Source organism: Rhipicephalus sanguineus, chromosome 3, assembly GCF_013339695.2.
Source record: "Rhipicephalus sanguineus isolate Rsan-2018 chromosome 3, BIME_Rsan_1.4, whole genome shotgun sequence".
Classification (NCBI taxonomy): domain Eukaryota; kingdom Metazoa; phylum Arthropoda; class Arachnida; order Ixodida; family Ixodidae; genus Rhipicephalus; species Rhipicephalus sanguineus.
This window is the reverse complement of record NC_051178.1, coordinates 157,616,144-157,640,685: the sequence shown is the minus strand read 5'-3', so window position 1 is coordinate 157,640,685 and position 24,542 is coordinate 157,616,144. Positions and strand designations below refer to the sequence as shown.

Here is a 24,542-nt window from a genome sequence, read left to right as displayed (position 1 = left end):
ATATCTGTCGGAGAGTTGTATCCTCGGGTCCGGTATGGCTTGTTGAAACCTCTTATTCTTACGTGGCATGTTTTGTGCTTATGGTCCAGTTGAATGTGCTACAACGTTTTTCGTTCTCTGTGCTTGTTATGGGTGTTATATCTTCCAGACGCATATGATAAGTTATATTGTATATTATAATTCATGTTCCATGTGAGCGACTTCAAATTCAGCGGCTGGTCATGTTGTTTCGCGTATTTTGCTTTCTCTTTCTCTCTTCATCAGTCATTAATTGAGGCTGATCAAAATTTAAATTTATTGACCTGCTACGAAGTAAAACCAAGGGAGGAGGTAGTCGCCTGGCTAGGGCTTGGACTTGCAATGGCAGAGACAGCAACAGCTCACGGCTCTCAAAGTACCAACTCAATTGTCCGAACTGTGGTATTACGTAACGGGATGTTAAAAAATTTGGGCGAGGCGAACGACCACTTGTATGCCTTTGTACTAGTTCTCGGTAACCTTCTCGCCGATGCGAACCTGGCCAGCGAATACCGTCAACTCTGAAATGAAGCGAAATCGAAACTATGCTATGCGTGATTCAGGCCGATCCATGGAGGAACAGCAGGGCTGGTGGCTGGGAGCTGGAGGACGTGCTAGCCAGGCCCCAGCCCCGAGTTGTGGCTCACAACAACACCTTCTGGAGAAGAGGAGGAGGGGGAGGAAGACGACTAAGAGGACGCGGAGGAGGTGGGGTGCCCCGAAGACGGCCCTTCAGCTCTCTCCTGGACGAGTTCGGTGAGTGCGCGCGATCCGCCGTGGTGGCTCAGCAGCCATCTTATCGCGCTGCTAAGCAGGATGGCGCGGGGTCGATTCCCTACTCCTGCGGCCCCTTTTCTGCGGGCGCGAAATGAAAGAAAACCCGTGTAATTAGATTTAGACGCACGTTAAAGACATCCACGTGGTCAAAATTAATCTGGAGTCGCCCACTACGGCGTGTCTCGCTATAACATCTTGGTTTTGGCACGTAACACCCAAGAGCGAAGAAACAGCGCTAGAATGAGACGAGGAAGGACGAGAGGACACAAACACGACGCTGACTCGGCTTCATCTTGTCTTGACAAACTCGTCATCGTGTTGTTCTAGCACTGTTTCTTCGTTCAAAATCAGTGTGTACCAACCAGCCCAATTCAAGACGCAAACACCCGAGAGTTTAGTTTCTAAGAGCGCCCCGGCACGGTTGAGATCCTCCAGTAAACACGAATCCGTATGTTCAACTTTCCGAAGGTTTCTCGACTGTCTTACTCTAGCAGGAGAGAAACCAGAATTTTTTTTCTGGGGGGGGGGGGGGGGGTCAACTATATTTTATGCGTGTTCATGCTTGCGTTTGTATGTGTGCGTGTATATATATACGCACATATGAAATTGAAAAATTTTAGGGGGTTTATCCCCTCCCCGGCTACGCCACGTACACCAAAGGAAGCAAAACGCTCGCTTTGTGAAACCAGTGAGGGTGCGAAGCTTGTTTTGGCCGAGTGAGTTGTCGCTGATCAAAACGCTGAAGACGAAGCCCAGTAAAAAAAAGGGAACGAGGGGCGCATCGACACTGTACCGCATCAACAAGTATAGCTTGCCCATGCCACGTGGTTGTGATGCCCTCGTTGATCTGCAGATCCGGCGCTCACTCCCCGAGCTCCCGCGGAAGAGAGCGGCCTTGTTCGACTGGGCGTGCACCGCATCTGGTACCCAGGAGGCCAGGTGCCCATCGAGGTCAAGCTCAAGCCGAGGGATGACTCGCGGTCATACGTGGTGAGCTACTGTCCTCTGTCACTATCGTGACACATAGCGTGACGAAACAGAACCAGTATCCTTGCTTCGATTTGTGTTATGGCGGTCTTCTTGCATTTCACAAAGACCTTTTGTCCTGTTTTCTTTTTATCCAATAAACCAGCATGACCGTGTGCAATTTTATATGAACCCAATATGATCACTCGATGTTTTTCAACGTAGTGTGCGCAGTTTTTCTTAATACATTTACTTCATCCAGTAAAGCAGTTCCGTTTCCTTCTACATTTCTCCTCGACTAGTGCGTATTGCAGCCCTTTAGCACAAAGAAAACTATGACCGCTATGATGCCTCCCCTGCAAAGACTGTACGAGGGAAGAATATACTTCGCGCCTTTGCCGTTCAATAGCGTTGTCAGCGCTAAGCAGGCACCTTCTTGTGACCTACCCACTGCCGTCTCATGAGGGCTCATCTCCTCAAAGCACTGAGTTGCGGCTGTTCTCTTTTTGTCTTTTTTTTATTCCGGCTCAGCCTGGTGGCAATGAAAGATTTTCGGGAACACACTCGTAGGGTGAATCAGTTGACGCAGAGGGAGAGTGCTTGGAGATTCAAGCCGTTTGTGTCGATGACCTGGTAGTAAACGAAGTGATTACGATGACAGCGATTGTACTGTATCGCGCATCGTTACATATAGCGCCTGCCTATAAGTATGGCAACAGTCGCGTGGGTGCTTCACTACTTCGCCGATGTGGCATATTGGTCATGCGCTGCAGTCGAAGAAGAGTAACCAGACGAGTCCTGGAGGTCGCGGAAGCATCAAGATGCCTGTGACCTCGTGTTATTCATTTGGGGGTGCCGCGATGTAGGTAGAGAGAAAGCGGAAAGTTGGAGACCTCATCATGTTCACTGACACGCTGGTCAACCACCGCTATGAGATGGCGGCATCGAGCTGGTCTTCAAATCGTCCTGAAAAGCCCATTCGCTTATAATCGATCAATGTAGTTCAGGCAGTGACGTTTACAAGATGTGGCTGAACTTACTGTCGTTTCACTTGAGCTGCAAAATCAAATCAAATCAAATCATAATTTCTAACGACACTTGGGGTCCCTCAGGTCAAAGGCGGTTACAAACCACTTGAAAGTGCTTGAGGGCCCACGTACAGGGCAGCGGTATTAAAATCCAGATTTGCAAAAACAAATTCACAGTATTAGAAGGAAAAATCTGCTTAAAAGATAAATTAGGAAGATACAGTAAAAATACAAGTGAAATAATTGACATAACAAATAAGAGAAACGAAAATAATGTGTACATAAATTCTATAAAAGTAATTATCCTAGTTGAAGAGTGAAATACACAAGCGAGCACATTTCGTAAAATGACGAAAACAACAACGAACACCATGCAAAGAGCAATTAAATATTCTAATGGTGATTGTGCATCATAGTATAAAGAGGCATTGGGCAAGCGATATAAAGAAAATCACGCATTTCTTGGTACTCTCCCCCATTAATCGAACATAAAGCAAAATAAAGTCGAATTTCGACAGGCGTGTTTCAGAGCCAGCTGTTGTTTTCCCGTGTACTTGCAGGTGGTTATCGCGAAGACGGTACCGGACTTGAAGAACCTGACGAAGGAAGGCGCGGGGGACGCACGTGCTGGAGGCCGACAGGAGACCGGGGGTGGTGCCCACGGTGCCGTAGCGGTACCGCGAACCCAATCCATGTACACCTACCGCGTGCCGGCACCGTACCTGCCCAAAGAGCCGCGGCACCTCTTTGTCACGGTGCTCATGCTGTCGCCAGGACCTGGAGTCGATCTACGTCTCTATCGGCGCTATAAGCTGATCGCCATCATCGGGGACTGCCGCTTCCTGGACGAAGAGGAGTACGACAAGTCGCCCAACTGCAAGGTGTGTGTTTTTGCGCCATTTTGCGGAGCCTTGCCTATAGGTTCCAGGAGTCTGGCCATAGAAAAATCCAGCCAGTTACATGCCGTGAAAACCGTGAAAACCTTCGGAATGCAAAGCTGTAAGCGTGCGAGTGTATACGTGACAGGCTAACAAGATGACGCGGTGTTGTAAATCCACAGCTAGATTTGAAACACGTGCGCTTACACATTTTGAGCATCATCGCCATCATCATCACCATGCCTTCGAGCATAAACATAATCACCATCATTTCGAGTATCAGCATCAGTATCAGCAGCAGCATCATTTCGTTTCATTTATTTATTCACTTCCCATCTGGTCACGTGACCTGCGTGACGCCTACTACTACTACTACTACTACTACTACTACTACTACTACTACTACTACTACTACTACGACGACGACGACGACGACGACGACGGCGCAAGGTAGACTAGGACAGCGTCGCTGTAACAGTCGGAAAACTCTCGTAACCATAGCAAATTATTAATATCACTATGAATTAATATTACTATGAATACATGCCAACTAGCCCGGTTACCACTCCATTGAACTCTTGTAAATATGGTTATCACGAGCGAAGGGTGTGTTTGGCTTGGTTTTGCAAAGACTGTGCACACAGTGTTTCATTATCTCCTGGTCACGTGGTGCCACAGCGGCGAGGCTCCGAGCGAGCGCAGCTGCGACGCCTCTCCGTAGCGGATCACGGGGCGTGACGTCACGCCTGCCACACACTTGCGCCCCCGGCGGCCCAAGGGCATTGCGACTCGATGAATGAGCCCGGAAAACTTGGCGTAGTAGAGCTTTTGCTCTAATATTTGTTGTGCATTAAGGGCTGATTTTGCAAAACCCTTTGTCATTGGACGGCTGAATTCGCTAAATATTAGGTCGAGCCCAGCACCTGGCTGAATTTGATCGTATACGAACTGTATACACTAGCCTATGTCAGCTTTTTACCTGTGCGGGCAAACAGGAACTCTAAAGAGATATACAGGGAACGTTTCGCCTAAGCACCGTTTTTCAAAAGAATCTACCCACCGTGCTGTCTTAGCAGATGAGGTATTGCGCTGTTAAACATGAGCACGCGGGTTAGATTCCTGGCGACGGCGGCCGTATCTCGATGGAGACAAAATGCAAAAATAGCCCTGTACTTTAGCTTTAGTTGCTGGTTAAATACACCATGTTGATTAAGAGTAAAAATATCTACGGTGTGCCTCATAACTAGCTACATTGTAGAAGCAAATGAAATGTCATCAAACGATGGTAAGAGGATGCGATCTGCCCTCTCCACGCTGCAAATCTTTCCGGCTGGTTCTCTCAGCGCCTTACGACGGTTCACTACGGCTTTGCTATTGCTTATGAGCAAAATACTACTTGGCTATTCTTGCAATGATGGGCTGCGTGGGAGCGCTTCTCTACTAGTGCGTCTCGCAGCAAGCACCAAAAGTGCTTGATGATAATAATAAGTGATCAGATGATGTCGTGACACGAAACCTGGAAGCATTACTAAGTGTGGTCTTCTAAAGGGGCCGTGCTTGGTCACTAGCAACAAATCTATGCCCGTTATGTCTCTTGTCCAAAAACCTTCGTTAGAAGGCGGTACGTCAAGTGAACGAACGTTTACGGTCATGACAGTAGCAGAAACGCAGCACTGGGCATACTCTGGTGTCATATTCCAGCAAACTGCGCAGCAAGGCAGGTCACAAAGAAAGAATGAAGAGATGAGCGCAGGTTTCTTTTTTTTACGTTTTTAATCTTCGACATCGGCACGTTATCCTTGCTGGCATAGCCGTGCTCAGCGGGGGGGGGGGGGGGGGGGGGGCGCAATGTCTGCCCCATACATTGACTTAATAGGGAGGGGGGGGGGGGCGCTGCGATGAACCTTTGCCCGCCTCCGCCCCCCTGAAGGGGAACCCTGCGCACGCCTATGCTTGCTGGACACTAACGTTACTACGCGTTTTCAATAAACAAGTTGTAAGTATATAACTGTGCTCGTTTGTCTCTCCTTTCTTTTGTCCTATTGTGTATTCTCATAGAAGACGATACGACGAAAATGTACACATGTGTTCCCGCGTGCACAGAGTGCCATGGTGGTGGGCCGCACCGAGGTGTTGTGCGTGTGCAAGGTGGATGTGAGCACGACCCAGCAGCGTCCCGTGTCGATCGTGCCGTTGGTCACCACACCGACCACACCCAAGGTTCAGCTGCGCGAGAAGTTCAAGCCACACAAGACGTTAGAGAAGAGGCTCTTCCAGCTGGTACGCCTGCGCTGTGTCACTATTCTGATCTGCCTGCCTTCGCCCAAAACGCTCCGCGGCTTTTCGTTAGCTGCAAATGCTATCTCGGTTCCATCTCTTGTTTTCACGCGGGTTTCTTTTCGCGCCAGCCAACCTTGACCACCGTCAAGAACTGCACCCTGGCCCAAAGGACCTATTTCCACCGGCTGCTTCAGAGGGAATACCCGCTGGACAACATCACCAGTAAGTGCGGCACGTCACAAAAACGCGGTGGCAGTGCGGACCTCTTGGCTTGTTCATTGGTCTCGGATTTTGCCTTCATCAGCTTCATAGAATCGGCTGATTATCAGCTTCAGGTCAGAGTCCATAATTAGGCGTGAGTTATAAAGGACATCTTAAATCCATGCTGAAAAAGCTGTCCGGATTTGTGGTGTTTGTGGATTAAGATTAAACAACGGAGTATATTCTTAAAGGTATGGATTGAAGCACGGGGCAGGGGGCAGCATGTCGTCGGGGTGTCCTGAGCGAGTGCATCCAGGAGTCTGTCAATATCTGTGCGCAGCTGCCGAGTTGCTGGCCGTGCAGATAATGCAGGCGGAGAACGTGCTCAACAACCAGACGCTGTACTGGACCTGCAACGCCTTCGCGCCCATCGACGAGGACCGCGTGATACTCGAGAAGGCGAAGGTACGCGCCCTCGAACCGGACCATCTGCTGACGCGATGCAATGCACGGCGGCCTCTTGTCTTCAGCACACGTATAGGTCGCGCCGATAGGCGTACTCAGGTTTTTCCATTACAATTAAGGAACAAAGTTTAACCTCAGCACCACAGCAAGTTCAACCTATTTGTTTGACTCTTGCTTACACGCTAATAATCTGCGAAGGAAGTATGCTCCAAGTTCATCTAACTCCTCTCGTTAGGTTTACGGTGTTAGAGCGATTCAGAGCTAGACCCGGATTTTTAAATAGATTATAATTTCTCAAACTTAAACTGCCAGAGCCGCAAATACAGTTGAGTCGGTAGAAGTCGATGCAAATTGTGAGCAATAATCTTTTAACACAAGCGGCACGTTTTGTCAAGAATACGTCTATAGCTTACAGTACCACGAGTCGGGACGTGCCAGTAATCTAGTAGTCATCGAACTTAAATGATCAGTGATCAGTGCATAGGCAATGTATGTGTGAAAACCTGTACGTCCGGTAGACGGGTGTTTGTTGGCAAAAAGCGACTCTTCTTATCCATAGCTCAGGTCTCTCTCAATCCGGCGGCTGGAAGAGATCCTCTTGAAGCACTACCAGGCCTGCCCCTTGGTGGCTGCGGGAACCGTCCTTGCCATGCAGGGACCCGCCATTGAAGTCGACTACCGAGTGCATGTGAGTGGGCTGTGCATACACCGATGCTCGCGGCTCTCCTATTCTCTGGTAAAGTAGTGTAGCGCGGAGCAAGGCCAGGACATATAAGAGACGACGAAGACGAGCGTCGTCCCTGTGTTCTTGTCCTGCTTCGCGCTGCTCCACCTTGACAAATATGCAAAACCAACTAGCCCTAACTACTATTCTTCTGTTCCCTCTGCTCATAAAAGAGTACGATCACGTTTAACCATTGTCCGGGAGAGCTACATCATCGTGAATGATGAAGGTCGCGATTCCTGATGTGTTCTGGTGCGTCCGTCTGACTTATGATGTCGTGAATGAATGCCTTGGTGGGCTTGTTACAGAGTTCACGCAAAGAGGAGCCATGTCTGTTCTGTTCATCGCATCTATTACGAATAAGAAGTTTGATTGTGTCCTACAAACGAGCTGCCACTGTGTGTCAAGCTTGCTACTTTATAGTGGCCTCTGGCTTCTATACGTAATTTAAGTTCGTTTTTTCACTCCTAGTGTATCTTGTGGACAGTGCAGTACATCTGTTGTTTAACACTATGGTTCCTCTAGTCACAATGTCGCCAAGCATTACAATTATATATTTCTCCCTGCAATGACGAAGCGCAACGCAACTGATTACCATCATCATCTCCCTACGTAGGAGGCAGCGGTGGACACCTTGCGCAAGAGCGTCCGCGTACTGACACGCCTGCCGACGAAAACGAGGCGTGAAATGCAGGAACTGCCCTCCATTATAAGGTTCGTCGATGCCGTTGAAGTGCCCCTTGTTAGTCACACAGTTGCAGAGTATTTTCTTTCTTTGAGAATTGTCACCTGCAAGCTTCATCGCCAGCCGGTTGCTGGAGCGCGCCTACAAGTACGACTGGATTATCGTTCAGCTCCACTGACGTTATAAGAGTTTTGATAGTCAATAGTTAGCCTTTCTTTTTTTTTTTCGTGGAGACCGTCGACTAACGCACAAGGGAAGCAAGACAAAAAGCAACAACTCGCGGACTGCAAGCTCATAGCTTGTTCGTATTGTGGAGGAAAGTCGGGAAGCTTCAGTTCTGCAACAGTGCGCCGATTAAAAGGCTGCATAATCTTTAGAGATCAGTTCTACGGTAGACGGTAAAGTGGAAATAGAGAATTGTCTTCTACCCGTTCAGAGTCTCGTGTTACCATTGGGTGGATGACACGGTTTCCTTTCAGGATGTTAGGATGCTTTAAGCCGTTACATTTAGGTCGTTACATTTCGATTAAACGGCGTGTTGTAAGTTTTCATCCACATTCCACGAGACTACTATCCGTAAGAAAAAAAAAAGAGCTAATTTGCTTGAAAGATTGGCTCTACCGTTTCTTCGCTGGTCTCAGAATTCAACGTAGCCTATAATATAACCGCGTGCAATAGTGTACTATGCGATACCCTACCTGCCGGCGACCTCTCGTCCACTTTTGTTTAGCAAGCGAGTATTCCACTAGATATAAAACTTAGTGTTAGCCAGTGCCACTAACGTCCACGGGCGGCGGATGAACATCGGTTTAAACCTCAATATTCACTTAGTAAGTGACCGCAGGAACCGATAACTACCCAACAAAAACCCTCGTGTACTGCCTTTCTAAATCAACGCTACCAGTTTTAAAAAGTTAACAGTGCGACACAGCCGTCAAATTCTGTAAGATGCGGCATAGTACGTATACATTATGCCTAGCTATCTGCTAAGGTCCTTCTAAAAACAGTGGCCTAACTATGTTTCACTTCACGTCAAGGTATCGCAAATGTGTTCTGCAGGTCTGTTCTGAAAGGCGAGTCCCTTATCCTGGCGCACAGAGGAAGCGTTGAGACCCGTGAGGTAAGCGAGCCCAGCCGAGATTTCAGGTTGCACCGCTCTATGACCTCAGTTACCACTGAGATGTCTGCAAGCTGTTGTGTCTGTGAAACGCTCGCTTTGAGGGCAGTTCGCGAAACGTTCACAGGCCAACGAGCTTGGCAGTCCGGAGGGGACTTCACGTAACCTGAAATTTCCTGGTCGTTTTTGCGATTTCAGGTTCCTTGAAGCGCTCCTGGACTTGCCAGCCCGGACGGCCCGATCTATGCGCGCACGGCCCGAGGTAAAGATGCACGTTATTTGAACTCAAAGCGAAGTGAATTACATCAGTGACGCAACATCCTTGTTATTTGCATTGATGCAATGTTTATCGCTTCAATCCGCATGTCCTCAATCGCTTTCTGATACGAAACTGTCGCTTGGTGTTTTTAGGTTTGCTGAACTATTTACGCATGACATAAATGAGCAAACTATGAAGTGCAGTGGTTGTCGAGAATACTGCATTGCTTTACCCCTCGGCTAGGGTAATTCGTTAAAGCACTTCTTTTTCTCTGTTTGAAGGCCGCCAGCGACGTTGTGGCATATATCAATACACGTGATCAATCCATTCCGTCTCTCTGTTACTACCACGACGCCTACTGCGGCTACTACTACTAATCTTACAACTACTCTTACTACTACGACCATGTAAATTATTCCTAAGTACTACGATCATTACGTTAGTCATCACTGAAGGTACTGCACTTTGTTCATTTATGTACCCTAGTGGCCCTTTTCAGGGCATTAAGTAGAGCAGCCCTATTGAAACGTTCCGTACGCCATTCCAATAATTCCATATGTTCCATACGCAATCCATATGTTTTCCGTATATGGTCCATATATTTTCCATATGTTTCCACAGGATTCTTGCGGAAGCATACGGAATTCTTGGGATGGCCATTCGGAACGTTTCAATAGGGAGGGGTCTCAAACACGCGGCCCGCGGACCTCTAGGTAGCGGTCCAGCCCCCACACTGCTTTCTTCGTTCCATATTTTTAAAAGTTTTCTTAAGTCCGGCATTGCTTAAGTCCGGCATGAGCTACACAGAAGTGACCGGTCTCAAGCATTGATTTTATTTGTTTTCGTGAGGCAACCCATGCGATCACCATGTCTTAAAACATACCAGTGTAACAAAAAGTCTACTTTGAGAATCGGCGTGCAGAATTCTGAAATTCTGGAGATCGGTATCGATATGTTTCTCGAAATCTGACGTTAACTCCCTTTCAGAAATGACCCATATATGATACATAGGAAAGGGCTTCTTTCAAATGACATTAGCTGAAACTGTTCAACCACCCCCCCCTACCCCATTTTCTTTACTGTCCCGGGCCTGCGGGAGATCAAATTTCGTGGCGGTGGCTTGCTATGAGAAGGTGAGTTTGAGGCCCCTGAAGTAGAGTGACAGGTGATACTATATCGCAAAAGAATATATTACTATACTATACAATATACCTATATGTATTGGCATGTAACATATGCCGGTGGGGCTTACAAAACAGAGGAAAGAAAGAAAATGAGTAAAGAAATGAAAAAAAAAAACGTTATTGAAAACTTACGAAGGTGAGAACAGAATTATTTTTTGCAGCATAACGCTTCATTCAAGCATCTTGGAATACGCTTACGAAGGTGTCACAGTCGGTATTTCCGGCAATATACACTGAAAGTCGCTTCTATTTTCTGGATGCTGAAAGAATAAATTAATTTGTCGCCGCGATCGGAGAGAGAAACAACACATCTTGCAGGAATAATTAGCTGAGTTGTGTAGTCAGTTGGGTTATGAAAGATGTCGTAGAAGAGTGCCAGGCGGATGATTTTTTTTCTGATTTTTTTAAGGTGCGCGAGGTAGCATTGACCGAAGGATCTCTTATGCCTGGCCCATGCGCGATCTTCAGGTGCACTGTCTTTAGATGAGCTCTTGCACTGAGTACAGCGATGTCGTGACCCGTTGCAGCAAGTGTGCAACCTGTCGAGCGAGGCGATGGGGGTGATGGACGACACGGTGAACCTGGTTGTGCAAACTCATCAGGGCGCTGGCGGCGACAGGGCCGTCTACATGGCCAACGGCATCTCGCTGTGGTACTCGCGCGTCGACGTAGGCCAGATGCGACGCAAGAGCATGCTATACGTCAAGCCGAGGATTATGCTTTCTTACGACAAGGCCATCTACGCGTACTCGAAGTCCCTCTCCGTAGTCGTAAGTCTTTTATTTTTGCATACTGCTGAGTGAGTGAGTGAGTGAGTGAGTGAGTGAGTGAGTGAGTGAGTGAGTGAGTGAGTGAGTGAGTGAGTGAGTGAGTGAGTGAGTGAGTGAGTGAGTGAGTGAGTGAGTGAGTGGGGGGGGGGGGGAGGTGATTCTTAAAAGGAAGAAGGAAATGAAAATGGAAATTGGGTGTGGAGTGCACGATAACTGTCTCTCAAGTGAGGACACCTCAACCGATACACTCACGGGGGATTAGGGATTAAAGGGACAGTGAGAGTGAAAAGAGTATGGTAAAAGAAGAAAAAGAAAGGTATGAGTGGGAAAAAAAACAGTGAGGGGGTGGGGGGGGGGCAGAACGGGCGTCCGAGTCACCGTGGTGAGCGGCTAGAAAATTCGTTCGACTAGGCCGGCATCCTCGAGAAAAGCGAGTAGGGCCGCAAGGGCTGATCGGCGACGGTGCGCGTGGCCGGTGGGATGGAGCAAGTCCTGTAGGGTCGCACACGGCAGTCCGACGAGGCGGTACTTCATGGCGAGCCGCTTCCGCGCAGTGTTGAGAGAAGGACAGTCAAACAATAGGTGGCACAGGGTTTCGATCGCGCCGCAATCGGTGCAGTTCGGTGCAGCGGCGCCGCGAAGACGATGCCTGCGTTCCGCGGGCCACACAGAACCGGTCCTCAAGGCAAGAAGAAGCGCGCGCTCGCGGCGAGTGAAACCAGTGGCTGGGATGGGAGGAGGGGGGTGTCCGGAGGCGACCCGTGCGTCAGGATGCTCGCGCACCAGCTCCCGGCGAAGGTTGTTGCGTGCCGAGTCGAACGAGCTGGCGTAATCCGTCAGCGAAGTCTCGGCGGAGTGTGCTCGTTTTGCGAGTTCGTCTGCAGCCTCGTTGCCCGCGATGCCGACGTGTGAAGGGAGCCACTGAAGGACCACATCACAGCCTCGTTCCTGGAGGGCCAGCAGGCTGAGAGCGGCACGATGAGCAAGAAGGGGGCCTCGTTCCTCCCTCGCGAGCTGGCGGAGGGCAGGTTTCGAGTCGCAGAATATTGCTGCGCTCATGACGGCCGGCGAATTGCGCAGGAGGTCTGCAGCCAGCTGGAGCCCGACTAGCTCAGCTGTTGTTGAGGATGCACAGTATCGCAAGCGGCACTGTCGTTCCGAGCTGAGCTGAGGGACTATACAGGCGGCCGCGGCTGAGCGATCCTGCAGGACGGACCCATCGGTGAACACCTGCGTCCTCCCGGCCATGTCCTCATACATCCGCGCCGCGGCCTCCTGAGCAATGGCACTGATGGGGGTGTGGCGTTTGGATCGAATGCCCGGCAGGTGCAAGTTCACTCGAAGGGGCACTCGACGGTGAGGGGGTGGCCAGCGCGAAAGGCGTGCGGGGTCGTCAGCCACAACACCGTCGTACACGTCGATAAGTTGGCCGACACGTGAGTTTGGCACAGCACGTAACCGCGAGAGGAGGGGACCTGCATCAGGCGCTCGGTGGAGACGCTGCAAGTGGCACAATGCGCGCAGGTCCGCCGTGAGCGACGCAGGCCACGCACGAGCCTCCGCGAGGGTCTCGGCCACACGAGAGCCACGAGGCATTCCGTGACACATGCGGATGACTCGGCGGTGGTCCTGGTCGATCAGTCGCCACTGTGGCGCCTGGAGTTTGCAGATCGATAGTGCGTAGTGGATGGCAGACACAGCCATCGCCTCGTAGATGGTGCAGGCGAAGGCAGCGGGGCAGCCGTTGCCGCCTGCGAGTAGTTGGCGCACAGCCGATTCCACGCGACGCGTCGTCTGTCGTACACGTCGCACCGCCGGGAACCATCGGAGGCGATTGTCTATCGTCAGGCCGAGGTAGCGGACGTTGCTACTCCAAACTATTGGTGCACCATCCAGCTGAAGGCACGGAAGGCGTCGTCAGGCTTCCGCACGAGGGTGGACGACGAGGGCCTCGGTTTTCGGCGCCGAGATCGTGAGGCCGATGTTTCTCACGAAGGCGGCCACACATTGGAGGGCCTCTTGCATGCAAGCGCGCACCACCGAGCACTTTCGGGTCGGTCCACGCACATACAATGCGACGTCATCAGCGTACACCACTGCGCGAACAGGGAACACAGCCGTTTCTGGTAGGCACTTGACGAGCGGCGCGAGTACCAGATTGAGTGAGTGAGTGAGTGAGTGAGTGAGTGAGTGAGTGAGTGAGTGAGTGAGTGAGTGAGTGAGTGAGTGAGTGAGTGAGTGAGTGAGTGAGTGAGTGAGTGAGTGAGTGAGTGAGTGAGTGAGTGAGTGAGTGAGTGAGTGAGTGAGAAAGGGAGGGAGCGGGCGAGCGAGCGAGCGAGGGCAGCAAAGAGAGCGGTGGAGTTTGCTCCCATGCCGACTATTTACTCACTGATCGCCAGTATATGAGTGAATGTGTTCACTAATGGTTTAAAGAGTGAATGGGTGGGTGCATGAATAAACGGATTCGTAAGAAAAATAATCAATGACTGAGTCAGTAAATAAGTTATTATAATGAATATATTCTCCTTTTTCATATTTAACTCCATCTTGTTTATCTTCTTATTACCTATCATCTGTCTTTTCTTTGAGTATATCGATACATCAGAATTTTTTCGATACATCTGTCGCTCGACACGCCACGACGGCTGTAGGAAATGGAAGTTTCACCTCTTCGAATCTCGCGTTCGGTGGGACGCAACAGTGACTCGTGTACCCACGTACTCGTCCATTATGCTAGTTAATCCCTTTCGGTCCATACTTATAGGCATTCATTCGGGTTGACTGAACATGATCGTCCCGAATTTGTTAGGGTAGCTTTCTTGCATTGCACCTGTGCGAATTCAAAAGCCCACCTCTTCGTGCACGTCACATGCTCGAAGAGGGGGGCTTTCGTCCACCTTACTTTCTTCACATTTACATCATAATTACTACAAATAACATCCCTTATACTTTCCTTGGCTTTATTGTCTGTTAGTTCTAAATAATGTTGTGTCTACCGAAAAAAAAAAGGAGCCCTTAAGGTTCCCTTCTTTCGTTCAGTGCTAGAAAGCAGTCGCACCAGGCGGCGGGAATTAGGAGTTGAGCCTGCAGAGTGAACCCAGTGCATGTGATTAAACAAGTATCGGCAGCCGCAATTGGCAACGGCGTATTTGAATGGCAACACAGTGCAGTTGATTAATGAACGTCTTATGATTTCCTTCAAATCCCGCAGGCAAAAGTGTCATCGGCAAATGGGTAATTATTCACCTTGCAAAAGCAGCACTTACAAGTGAAACAACTAAAAAAATGCAAGAGACGCGCATTGGACTTACGTGAAGTTAAATATACAAACTCACCCAATAGGTGGCATTGTTGCAAGGGTCACTGTCACCCAGCGTTCTTGCATTCCCTCCTTTTACATGTGTTTCTTTTTCTTTTTCGTTTAAGCGCTAGAAATGCATCAAAGTTCAGTGTCCCAACTAGCCCAGCAAACGGCTTTAAGTCACCCTCGAAGCCTTTCTTTATAATGGAAAGATACCACTTCCCGGTTGGAATTTCTTTTTCTTCTCAATTGCACGATCATTCTCTTCTGCAACAGTCGTTTTTCTTGCACCATGCATGGATGTGCTTTCAGGCTTCGCCATCGGTACAGAACAGCATCATGCAGTGTCTATAACACAGAAGAAAGCAAAAAAAAATTGAAGTTGGTCAATATTATGCTCACACATGTAGAAAAACGTTTGGTCTGGGTGTAGCGAGATCTTTCACGTTGTATACCTACTTCCTTATCGCGATTCACTGCGGTAGGTGTGTTTCATAAAAATACTGACGTCGGCCTTTCAGTAGATGCGACATGACGCACGCTTAAAGAAAACTTCAGAAAGCACTGCTGCAGTTAGCAGTACAATATGTATTGCCATAGGCGTGCGCGGGATTCTCTACCGGGGTGGGGTGGGGTGTGGTCGGGTGTGGTCGGGTGTGGTGGGGTGTGGTGGTGGGGGGGCGGGGACGAAGTGGGTGCCGTTTTGCCGCAGTGCCTCCCCTCCTCTTCCCAACCCCATCCATCCCTTACGTTCAGAACGCAGAGAAAAAACGAACTATGGGGGGCCGCCCCCCCCCCCCTGCCCCCCCCCCCCCCCACTTTCTGTGTGCACGCCTATGTGTATTGTTACTTCGCTTAGCATTGCCTCCTACCTTAGAGGCGGAGCGAAACGGCACATTCTACCATCACGATACAATGATTCATACTCCGGACGCTGATGCTGCCCAGGTGACAGTGTACCAGAAAAACCCGTTCCACTGCGCCATGACCATTGGCCCGATCACCACGGACCTCGTGAGGCCGTACATCAGGGACGAGGCGACTGGCATGCGCATACGAGGCACCACCGACAAAAGGCGTACCATGAAGGTGGCACTGCAACCTGACGGTTAGTAAAGTCCGTAGACTAAGAAATACAGTAAGCGTAAGTCGATCATATTTCGGCCAAGTGGATACACTTCCATATTATGCGAAGTGAAATTATCGGTATGTGCATGCGCTTGCAGCGCCGTGCCAACCAAAGTTATATTGGTCTACTGGTTTAACCTTTAATGTGCGCTGATTGGAAGATCACGAGAACCCACACCTGTTAAGCGGTTTCTGTACGTGTTCGTGTGATCTTCCAATCAGCGCACATTCAAGGTCGACATGGGTCAATTAGCTCCATTCATCGCCTTACTGGCTTAAATATGCAGAAAAACCCGTGACATTACAGAGCGCTTTAATGTAGCGTCGCCATCTAATCGTTGTTGTTGCGGCCTCAACTGTCTGTGCGTTGCAGCTATTGTACTGCGAGGTAGTAGGAAGACATCGCTCTACTAAACCGTTCTAATATGAGCATTCCCTTGCTGTCGCCTCCAGTGTTCCAAAACTAACTCATTTGCGTAGAACGTTGCACTTGCGAAGTAATCTTTCCCTCGAACGATTTGAAGAGATGAAAAAGCCTTGAACAGGGGCTGCCGCTGAAGCCAACGCTTTGACAAGTGGTCTTGTCTTCCTCGAGGCAGCTTGAAGTAGGCAAGACCACTTGCCGAAACGTCGGCTCCAGTGAACATGAATTTTTCATGGATTTTTCGTCTCTTCGAGCTTCCATCTTCTCTAGAGCTTTTGCCTAGTTTGGACCTCGAACACCTTGTTTTTCGGATGACACTGCGAAACGTGAACAGGATGGACTACAAAGCACGACCGTTCCAGTAGCAAGTGCTCGACATCTCAAGCTCCTTCGGAATGGCTGGCGCATGCTGCACTCAGTACACGTGTACAAGGAATCTTCAAGAGTTTCGAGGCTTCATGTGGCTTATAAAGGGGTACAGACACAAAAAGTTCCAGTTGTCCTTCTTTGCATCAAATCAAAAGCCAAGCCCCGAAAAGCCTAGAAAATGTACTGGTAGACGTGAGTGCGTCCTGAAAAACTAATTACGACATCTTTTTAAAAGCCAGTTTCGGTTCTTACTCTACCCTGACGCCACGACACGGTTTGAGGTCCTGGTCATGTGCTCGCGAAAGATATTGTGACGTTTCCCTGGCCACTCCGCTCCGTGGCTCCGTTGCCGATGCGCAAGCGGCCATTTTGTATATTTTGGTACCTGACGTCATCACAAGTAGCCATACTGGTGCCTGAAGTCACCAGAATCGATACTGGAGCCGAACGTCACGCTATCGATCTCAACAGGTGCGCCAAGCCAAAAAATTGGCGAAGCTTGCACTAAGCCGCGAAAGGCTTGAAACAGCGAAACTGGACGAAATCTGAAGACTAATCTGGTTGCTTCTGGGTTGTTTCTAGGCCTTAGTTAGGTGATGCAGATACTTTCTAGATTGCTATAGGTCGCTGCTAGACTTTAGCTAGGTGATGCTAGGTTGTTTCTACGTTGATTCTCAGCGCATAGAGGTTCGAGTTAAACCACAGAGAGTCACAGACATGACATGGATGTCCAAACTCCAGAGACAGAACATCGCGCTGAAACCAAGCGTCCGCACCTCTAATGGATCTACGGGCTGCTTATTCTAGTTGTAGCTAGGCAAAACTTGGTTGTAGCTAGGTTGAACTCGGTAGAACTTGGCTATATCGAGGTTAAGATTGGTGTGGCTAGATTGAGCTTGGCTCTATCGAGGTTAAACTTGGTGTGGCTAGGTTGAACTTGGTATTAGCTAGGTTCGGCCGGGGCGCCTAGGTCACTCTTCATATTCCGGTACTCGTCCCTCTTCATCTTTCGTCACTCTTCATATTCCGGTAGTACCGCCTACGAATTTCTCCGTTTCCGATATCCGTTTCTGATAATGATAGTTTTCTACTAGTGATAGTTTTCGAATAGTTTTCTGATAATGATAGTTTTCGAATATCCGTTTCTGATAATGATAGTTTTCTGATAGACCGCCCGTTGGCACATACCCGTTTGATGACGATAGTTTTCTTCATTTTTATTGGACCAGTAGTGAGTAGTCGGATTTACCTAATTTCTGTGACACATACCCGTTTATATGATGATAGTTTTCCCATAGGCCGCACGGCGCATGCCCGCAGGCCGCACAAATTACGGCTAATAAGAACTTGTTGTTGGGCGAGTTGGTGAGTACTTAACATCGTGGTTTAGCGCTAAAAAAGACAGACACATGTGAGAGACAGGACAGGCACTACTAACAACTGGTTTATTGCAAGGGTTGCAATGGAATAAATAGCACACTGGTGCGCAGACGCTACGAGCGCGTAACAAGGCGTCACCACTTATCAGGCTACAGGCATGTGGCATCATAAAGCCTAATCTCGTTTCTATACAAGCAGATAGACGCGTCGCTAACGCATTTAGTACCTTTTTTTCTTTATATGATACGCCTCCCAAAGTTCACGGGCTGATTTGTTCCAGCTTCTTCCTAGAATCTTGGCCTCTCGAAATATCGGCTCACGCATGCATTTTCGGCAGTGGGACAAAAGATGGGCCCCGTCTACTTTCTTTAGGTTTTGCGCATGCTCCCTTAACCGGTCATGCGCAAAGCCTAAAGAAAGTAGACGGGACCCATCTTTTGTCCCACTGCCGAAAATGCATGTGTGAGCCGATATTTCGAGAGGCCAAGATTCTAGGAAGAACCTGGAACAAATCAGCCCGTGAACTTTGGGAGGCGTTTCATATAAAAAAGGTACTAACTGTGTTAGCGACACGTCTATCTGCTTGTATAGAAACGATATTAGGCTTTTTGATGCCACATGCCTGTAGCCTGATAAGTGGTGACGTCTTGTTACACGCTCGTAGCGTCTGCGCACCAGTGTGCTACTTATTCCATTGCAACCCTTGCAATAAACCAGTTGTTAGTAGCGCCTGTCCTGTCTCTCACATGTGTCTGTCTTTTTTAGCGCTAATCCACGATGTTAAATCACGGCTAGCTTCAAGAGCTTCGCTGTTAAAAATGGACTTTGACATCAACATAAAATACCCTGTCAGCATTTACTGCGCTTCGCACTTGCCCAGAGCCGTTTTTATGTAGAGCATTTGGATGACGCAGTAAACCCAGCTTCGAAAACTGGCGTCAGTACCCCTTAACATTTAGCCTTGCCCACGCCATTATGACGTGGTCTGCGATTACTATTTACACCTTTTATCATGCACTAGCGCTGAAGGAGTGCTACACTGCGAAACCTTCCTTTTTGTCTACGACGGCCCTTAGCCAAATTCGTCCACAGAGACCTTCCTTCCTTATCGGCACGCAGTGTCGCACGGCGACGATACCATGGCGAAGCTCACGGCCAGCACCATGATGATCGTCAAGTTCAAGCTACCCAAGAGCGACGGCGCCATCGTTGTCAAGATACACCCGGAGTTCATCAAGTACTTCTTCATGGTACGGGTCCCTAGTCACACTTTCTACTGTTCACAGGCCGCTTTACCGAAGTTCGAACGTCCCTCAAGTTAACGCTTGGCGTCGATTAACACTCCTGTCCGTCATCATTGCCATACTGTCCTTCCTGAACTGAGTCTAAACTACCCTTCTTTGATGTTGTGTGACACTATATAAAGTTCAGCAGCTGACGAACTTTATAAAGATTGATTTCTTGTCTTCATTATTTTGTTTCTTTGTTTTTCTTATCTCCTGTTGCACTGAGTGGTTTTCGTTGAAACAGCGCGTTACGAGACGAGAGACAAGAGGGGTGCAACAGAACATGCGCTGAACTGACAACTCGCATGTGCAGTTCTGAGTTCAGCGCATATCCTATGCACCCATCTTCTTGTCTCTCGTCTCGTAACGTGCTATCTCAACAAAATGAACTTCGACCAACTCGCACAACTTGCCATCTTGAGCCATGTAGGTTATTGCAGTGATAAGATCTACGTAGTGGCGTGCTCGCCAATACAAACTAACAACTGGTATATGAGTATTAGTGGATCGTTGAAAAATGCGAGCTCGGGGTGCTAGCGAAATTCATACGCCGGAAGCCCCTGCTCGTACGTCATACGTCTCCAGCCCTGTGACGAGGTCCACATTCTGAGTGCGCAGTCGCTCAGAATGGTATATTTGATGACGAGGAACCTGATCGAGAATTCCGGTTGCCCTCGACCTCTTGCCGTCACGGTAAGCGCAGGCGTTCGTGCACACGGGTTCGGAGCCCAGCACCCGGGACCTGACCCAGAGCCAGATGTACGTGCTGGACCCGCTCGCCAGCTTCGTGGTCGTCATCCCCGAGGAGTACAAGGCGCGCGAGGGCGACGAGATGTACGTGACGTTCGTGCCGCTGGTCGAGCGATCGGTCAAGGCGCTCAACTTCAAGGATGTCAAGTACCCGTTCTGGCACCGCAGCGACATGAGCATCTGGTACTCGGTGTCGGCCATGCACTGGTACTGCGTCAACAAGAGTCCCGACGGCACCAATATCGGCCCGAACGATGGCTGCGTGGTGAGCACCAAGCGATCCTGCTCGCATCATCTGCCCTTGGACGAGTAGTAGCTTCGTCACCCTTGTAATACACCTCTGGAGACAACTTCATCTCGAAATAGAGCAACAAAATGAGTGCCAGGATAACGAAAGGCTGACAGAAAGATTACTTTGCGGAATGCGGCTATTAGAGAGGTTCCTTATAAGCTTAGGTATTTGTTAACTATGATGCGGAGAAACTAAGGAAATTCTTCAGATATGCGTTTCTTCTATAGATAAAACGTTCATTTCTCGCGATTATAATGACTACAACCACTATGATGATGACGTGATGGCGACAATAATGAACTTATAAGCGTGTCGAAACATAGGAGGCTGACACACTTCACAACGCGCTGACACGTGACATGTATGCACTACTCCCCCCACCTTAATTCTAGCTTCCTGTGCATGGTGGGAAGGTAGGGCTTATATAACAATACCAAGCCGTTAAATATTTTATAAATTAGTTGAAATTCGCATATAACATCATAGGGAGAACGCAAAATTGGAGATGCCGCAGTTGCTGCCATCAGTGAACGCAATAGCAAGAAGTCTCGAATGGAAGAGTTTGAGGAAAAGGTGCATATTTCGACCTCTGCACGGGACGCTTCAGATGTCAGACTGAAAATTAGTATAACAGTGAACTTTCTGCAATTTCACAAGCTACATTCGTTGTTTCCTCAGCTGTCTCGTTCAATAAAGATAACTAAATTTACGCAACGCACCACTGTGGCAGGTCGCCTCCTTGTCTCTCGTGTCTGGCAACCCGCCCTGCCTACGCTTTCCACCAATTCTTTACTTCATGTGTATAGACAATGGGCATAAAGGAAAATTGTTTAACCTCCTTATCTTCATAAGACGATAACTTCTGAAACATGCGTTTTAATTCGTGCCGCTCGACGCAGTTCTCGAACGTGAGCCGGCTGGGCGAGATCATCTGCGAGTGTCACCAGAACGCGACGGCCATCGCGGGCACTTCGACCAAGGTGGCGTTCACGACGCACCTCAAGCCGCTGGAGAACGTGTCCTCCGAAACCGGCGGTCCGGGAGAGAAGGAAGAGCCCAACTTCTACTTCCTCCAGTACCTCATCCCCATCCTGCTGGCTGCTCTGTGGGTCAACTTTGTCGTGCTCTTCTACTGGACGATGAAGATAGCCGAGATAGACGAGCAGACGGTACGCACGCCCGCGGCATGCGCAGCCAGGACCCCAGTAGAGTGTACTAGAAGGGGGCAGTGGAACGAACGAAGCCGCCGCGCCACATCTCGGGTGATGCTCCGACGGGCGATCGTAGCGGCGGCGCTGTAGTCACTTTGTACTGAAGCTGTGGAGAGCGTCTGTACGGCGCGCGCGCGTCGCAGCCTACGAAAGCGTGTAATAGCGCGTTTTGAGCGTGTTTAATGCATTACTGAGCTTTAATCGGTGTCTCAACGCCTGCTACGCGCCATGGTGCACGAGTGAATATGCAGGCGTGCCAAAATTGCGCCGAGGTATTCCCTGTTTTTGGAGCCTGCTGGCCCCCAAAGAAGGCGACAATCCGATTTTGCACCTAGCTGCTCACTGATTGCTATGCGGTTTGCAAACAACACTTCGAGCCGCGCTACACTATAAGTTACTACGAACACTGACTGCGAAGAAATAACACGCCAGCGACGAAAGCCACCATTCTTCTGCCGCCAGTCTCTACGATATCCATGAGCATTGATCCTCCAACGCGCTCGACTGTTTCATGAGTAACCTGCGTACAAATAACTCTATCACAACATTTATATTAGTGACGGCTGAGTTCTGCCACTTTTGCTCTGTTTCTTTAATGCCGAAAGGCTATCTTGTTTCAACAGCGTGCTTCCGCGGTTATTATGCATCGGCTATGCGACCTCTGAGCATAGGTCGGCAAACTCACTCATGAGTCGACTCACTCAGACTCACTCATACTCAGATCGGGCCGTGAGTCTGAGTCTGAGTGAGTCTGGGTGAATAATATTTTGGTGAGTTTGAGTCTGAGTGAGTGCGGTTGATGAAAACTTTAGTGAGTCTGAGTCCGAGTGAGTCCGGCTGAGGAAAATATGGGTGAGTGTGAGTCCGAGTGAGCCCTAATCGCAAAATATATTTCTCGACTGAGTCTGAGTGAGCTCCGCCTTTTATTGCCGACCTATGGTCCTATCTGCTCATCTTCAGCATTACCATCAGCCTTATATTGGCTTACGTTTATACTCAAGTCTATTCACACATATCTCAACGCACTTGCGTTCATGCGCCACCTCAATATTTATAGATCAGAGGCTTGAGTTAGGGGGGGGGGGAGGTGCCATGACCTCCCCCACAAGCTCTTTCACGAAACGTTTTTAATAAAAATATCTCTTGTGAGTCACGTATTTCATAAAAATGTTCTTACTGAATTTAAACTACTGATAACTTGCATTTGAAGGTACAAGATCAAAAGGCGTATCGTAGAGCACCGATTGTGTGAGATATTGGCGTTAAAGAGCATTGACACCTTGATCAAAAAAGCAAATTTTACGCTAACGGACTCATGAGTCGACTCACTCAGGCTCACTCAGACTCAAGTCAAGCCGTGAGTCTGAGTCTGAGTGAGTCCGACGGAGTTTTATGGTGGTGAGTTTGAGTCCGAGTGAGTCCGGTTGGAAAACGTTTAGTGAGTCTGAGTCCGAGTGAGTCTGGTTGAGGAGAATTTTGGTGAGTCTGAGTCGGAGTGAGCCCTTAGAACAAGATATATTTCGTGAGTGGGTCTGAGTGAGCTCGAATTTATTTGCCGACCTATGCCTCTGAGTGCTTAAAATACCAGGAAGCCGAGCCAGGGAGCCGTGCCGAAGGCGCGCGTTCACCTCCGAGGCACAAACTTCATGCATCGGGGCTTATCTCAAGCATCTTAAAATGCGCAGATGTAAATATAGCCCGTGGTCGGTTATTCTGCCTAAATTCACTACAATCAGTTCTCCTTTTTCAATGGACAGCTTATACTGCACCATGACCTATCGATGCCATTGCAAAAGCTTCTTTTTGACAATGTTTTGTATTATAATTTCATTGCTTTATCTGTAAAGTGTCAGAAGTGAAGCCAGGAGGGGCGGTGGTGCTCTACGCTTTGCGATATTATGTTTTTACATATATGTGCATATATATTGACGCGCACAAATACGGGCAGTAAAGTCTCACCTCCCCTCCCGGCGCCAATAACAATATCCATGCAACGCCCCTGAGGACGACCGTTATTTGTACCGTTCGAGTTACCTTTGAATCACAATACCTTTGAGCCCTCGTAATGTCGGAAAAGTGACATTTACACAGCGCATTTGTAAACATACGTACCGTACACACAGCTTCACCAACGCGCGGTAAATGTTGGGCGTGCTTTCGGCCAGGAGCGTAACCAAACGGGGGAGGGTGTTTCAACCCCCCTCGCCGAAATTTTTCAGTTTTGCTTGCGTATATATACACGCACACATACAAACGCACGCACGAACATAGATAAAGAATGGCTGAACCCCCCCCCCCCCCCCTTGGGTCGGCACTGTAAGAGAATACTCACTCACACTCACTCACCCCAATTTTTTCAGCCTTCGCACTCACTCACGTTCATACTCACGCCTACTCACACATATAGGCACTCTCTCGCGTTCATACTCACGCCCACTCACACTCATAGGCACTCACTCAGGTTCATACTCACGCCCATTCACACTCATAAGCATTCACTCACATTCATACTCATGCCTACTCACACTCACAGGCTCTCACTCACGTTCATACTCACGCCTACTCACACTCATAGGCTCTCACTCACGTTCATACTCACGCCCACTCACACTCGCAGGCACTCACTCACGTTCATACTCACGCATACTCACACTCATAGGCACTCACTCACGTTCATACTCACGCCTACTCACAATCATAAGCAGTCACTCACGTTCATACTCACACCTACTCCCACTCATAAGCATTCACTCACGTTCATACTCACACCTACTCCCACTCATAAGCATTCACTCACGTTCATACTCACACCTACTCACACTCATAGGCATTCACTCACGTTCATACTCACACCTACTCACACTCATAGGCACTCACTCACGTTCATACACACGCCTACTCACTCTCATAGGTACTAACTCAGTTCATATTCACGCCTACTCACACTCAGAGACACTCATTCACGTTCATACTCACGCCTACTCACACTCATAGGCACTCACTCACGTTCATACTCACGCCTACTCACACTCATAGGCACTCACTCACA

At 48.9% G+C, this 24,542-nt stretch overlaps 1 protein-coding gene across 1 annotated transcript in view; it reads left to right on the top strand.

Moving 5' to 3' along the window:
* Window positions 1-728: 728 nt before the first annotated feature.
* Window positions 729-24,542, top strand: part of LOC119386012 (uncharacterized) — a 42,867-nt gene continuing 19,053 nt past the window's right edge. Inside the window, exons 1-14 of the mRNA XM_049413559.1 lie at window positions 729-774; window positions 1,649-1,785; window positions 3,350-3,670; window positions 5,771-5,947; window positions 6,076-6,169; window positions 6,489-6,613; window positions 7,173-7,301; window positions 7,954-8,051; window positions 9,082-9,142; window positions 11,110-11,352; window positions 15,602-15,761; window positions 19,074-19,204; window positions 19,944-20,255; window positions 21,182-21,451. Of these exons, the coding sequence (XP_049269516.1) occupies window positions 3,482-3,670; window positions 5,771-5,947; window positions 6,076-6,169; window positions 6,489-6,613; window positions 7,173-7,301; window positions 7,954-8,051; window positions 9,082-9,142; window positions 11,110-11,352; window positions 15,602-15,761; window positions 19,074-19,204; window positions 19,944-20,255; window positions 21,182-21,451 (1,989 nt within the window). The 5' untranslated portion in view covers window positions 729-774; window positions 1,649-1,785; window positions 3,350-3,481. The remainder of the gene's footprint in view (window positions 775-1,648; window positions 1,786-3,349; window positions 3,671-5,770; window positions 5,948-6,075; window positions 6,170-6,488; window positions 6,614-7,172; window positions 7,302-7,953; window positions 8,052-9,081; window positions 9,143-11,109; window positions 11,353-15,601; window positions 15,762-19,073; window positions 19,205-19,943; window positions 20,256-21,181; window positions 21,452-24,542) is intronic.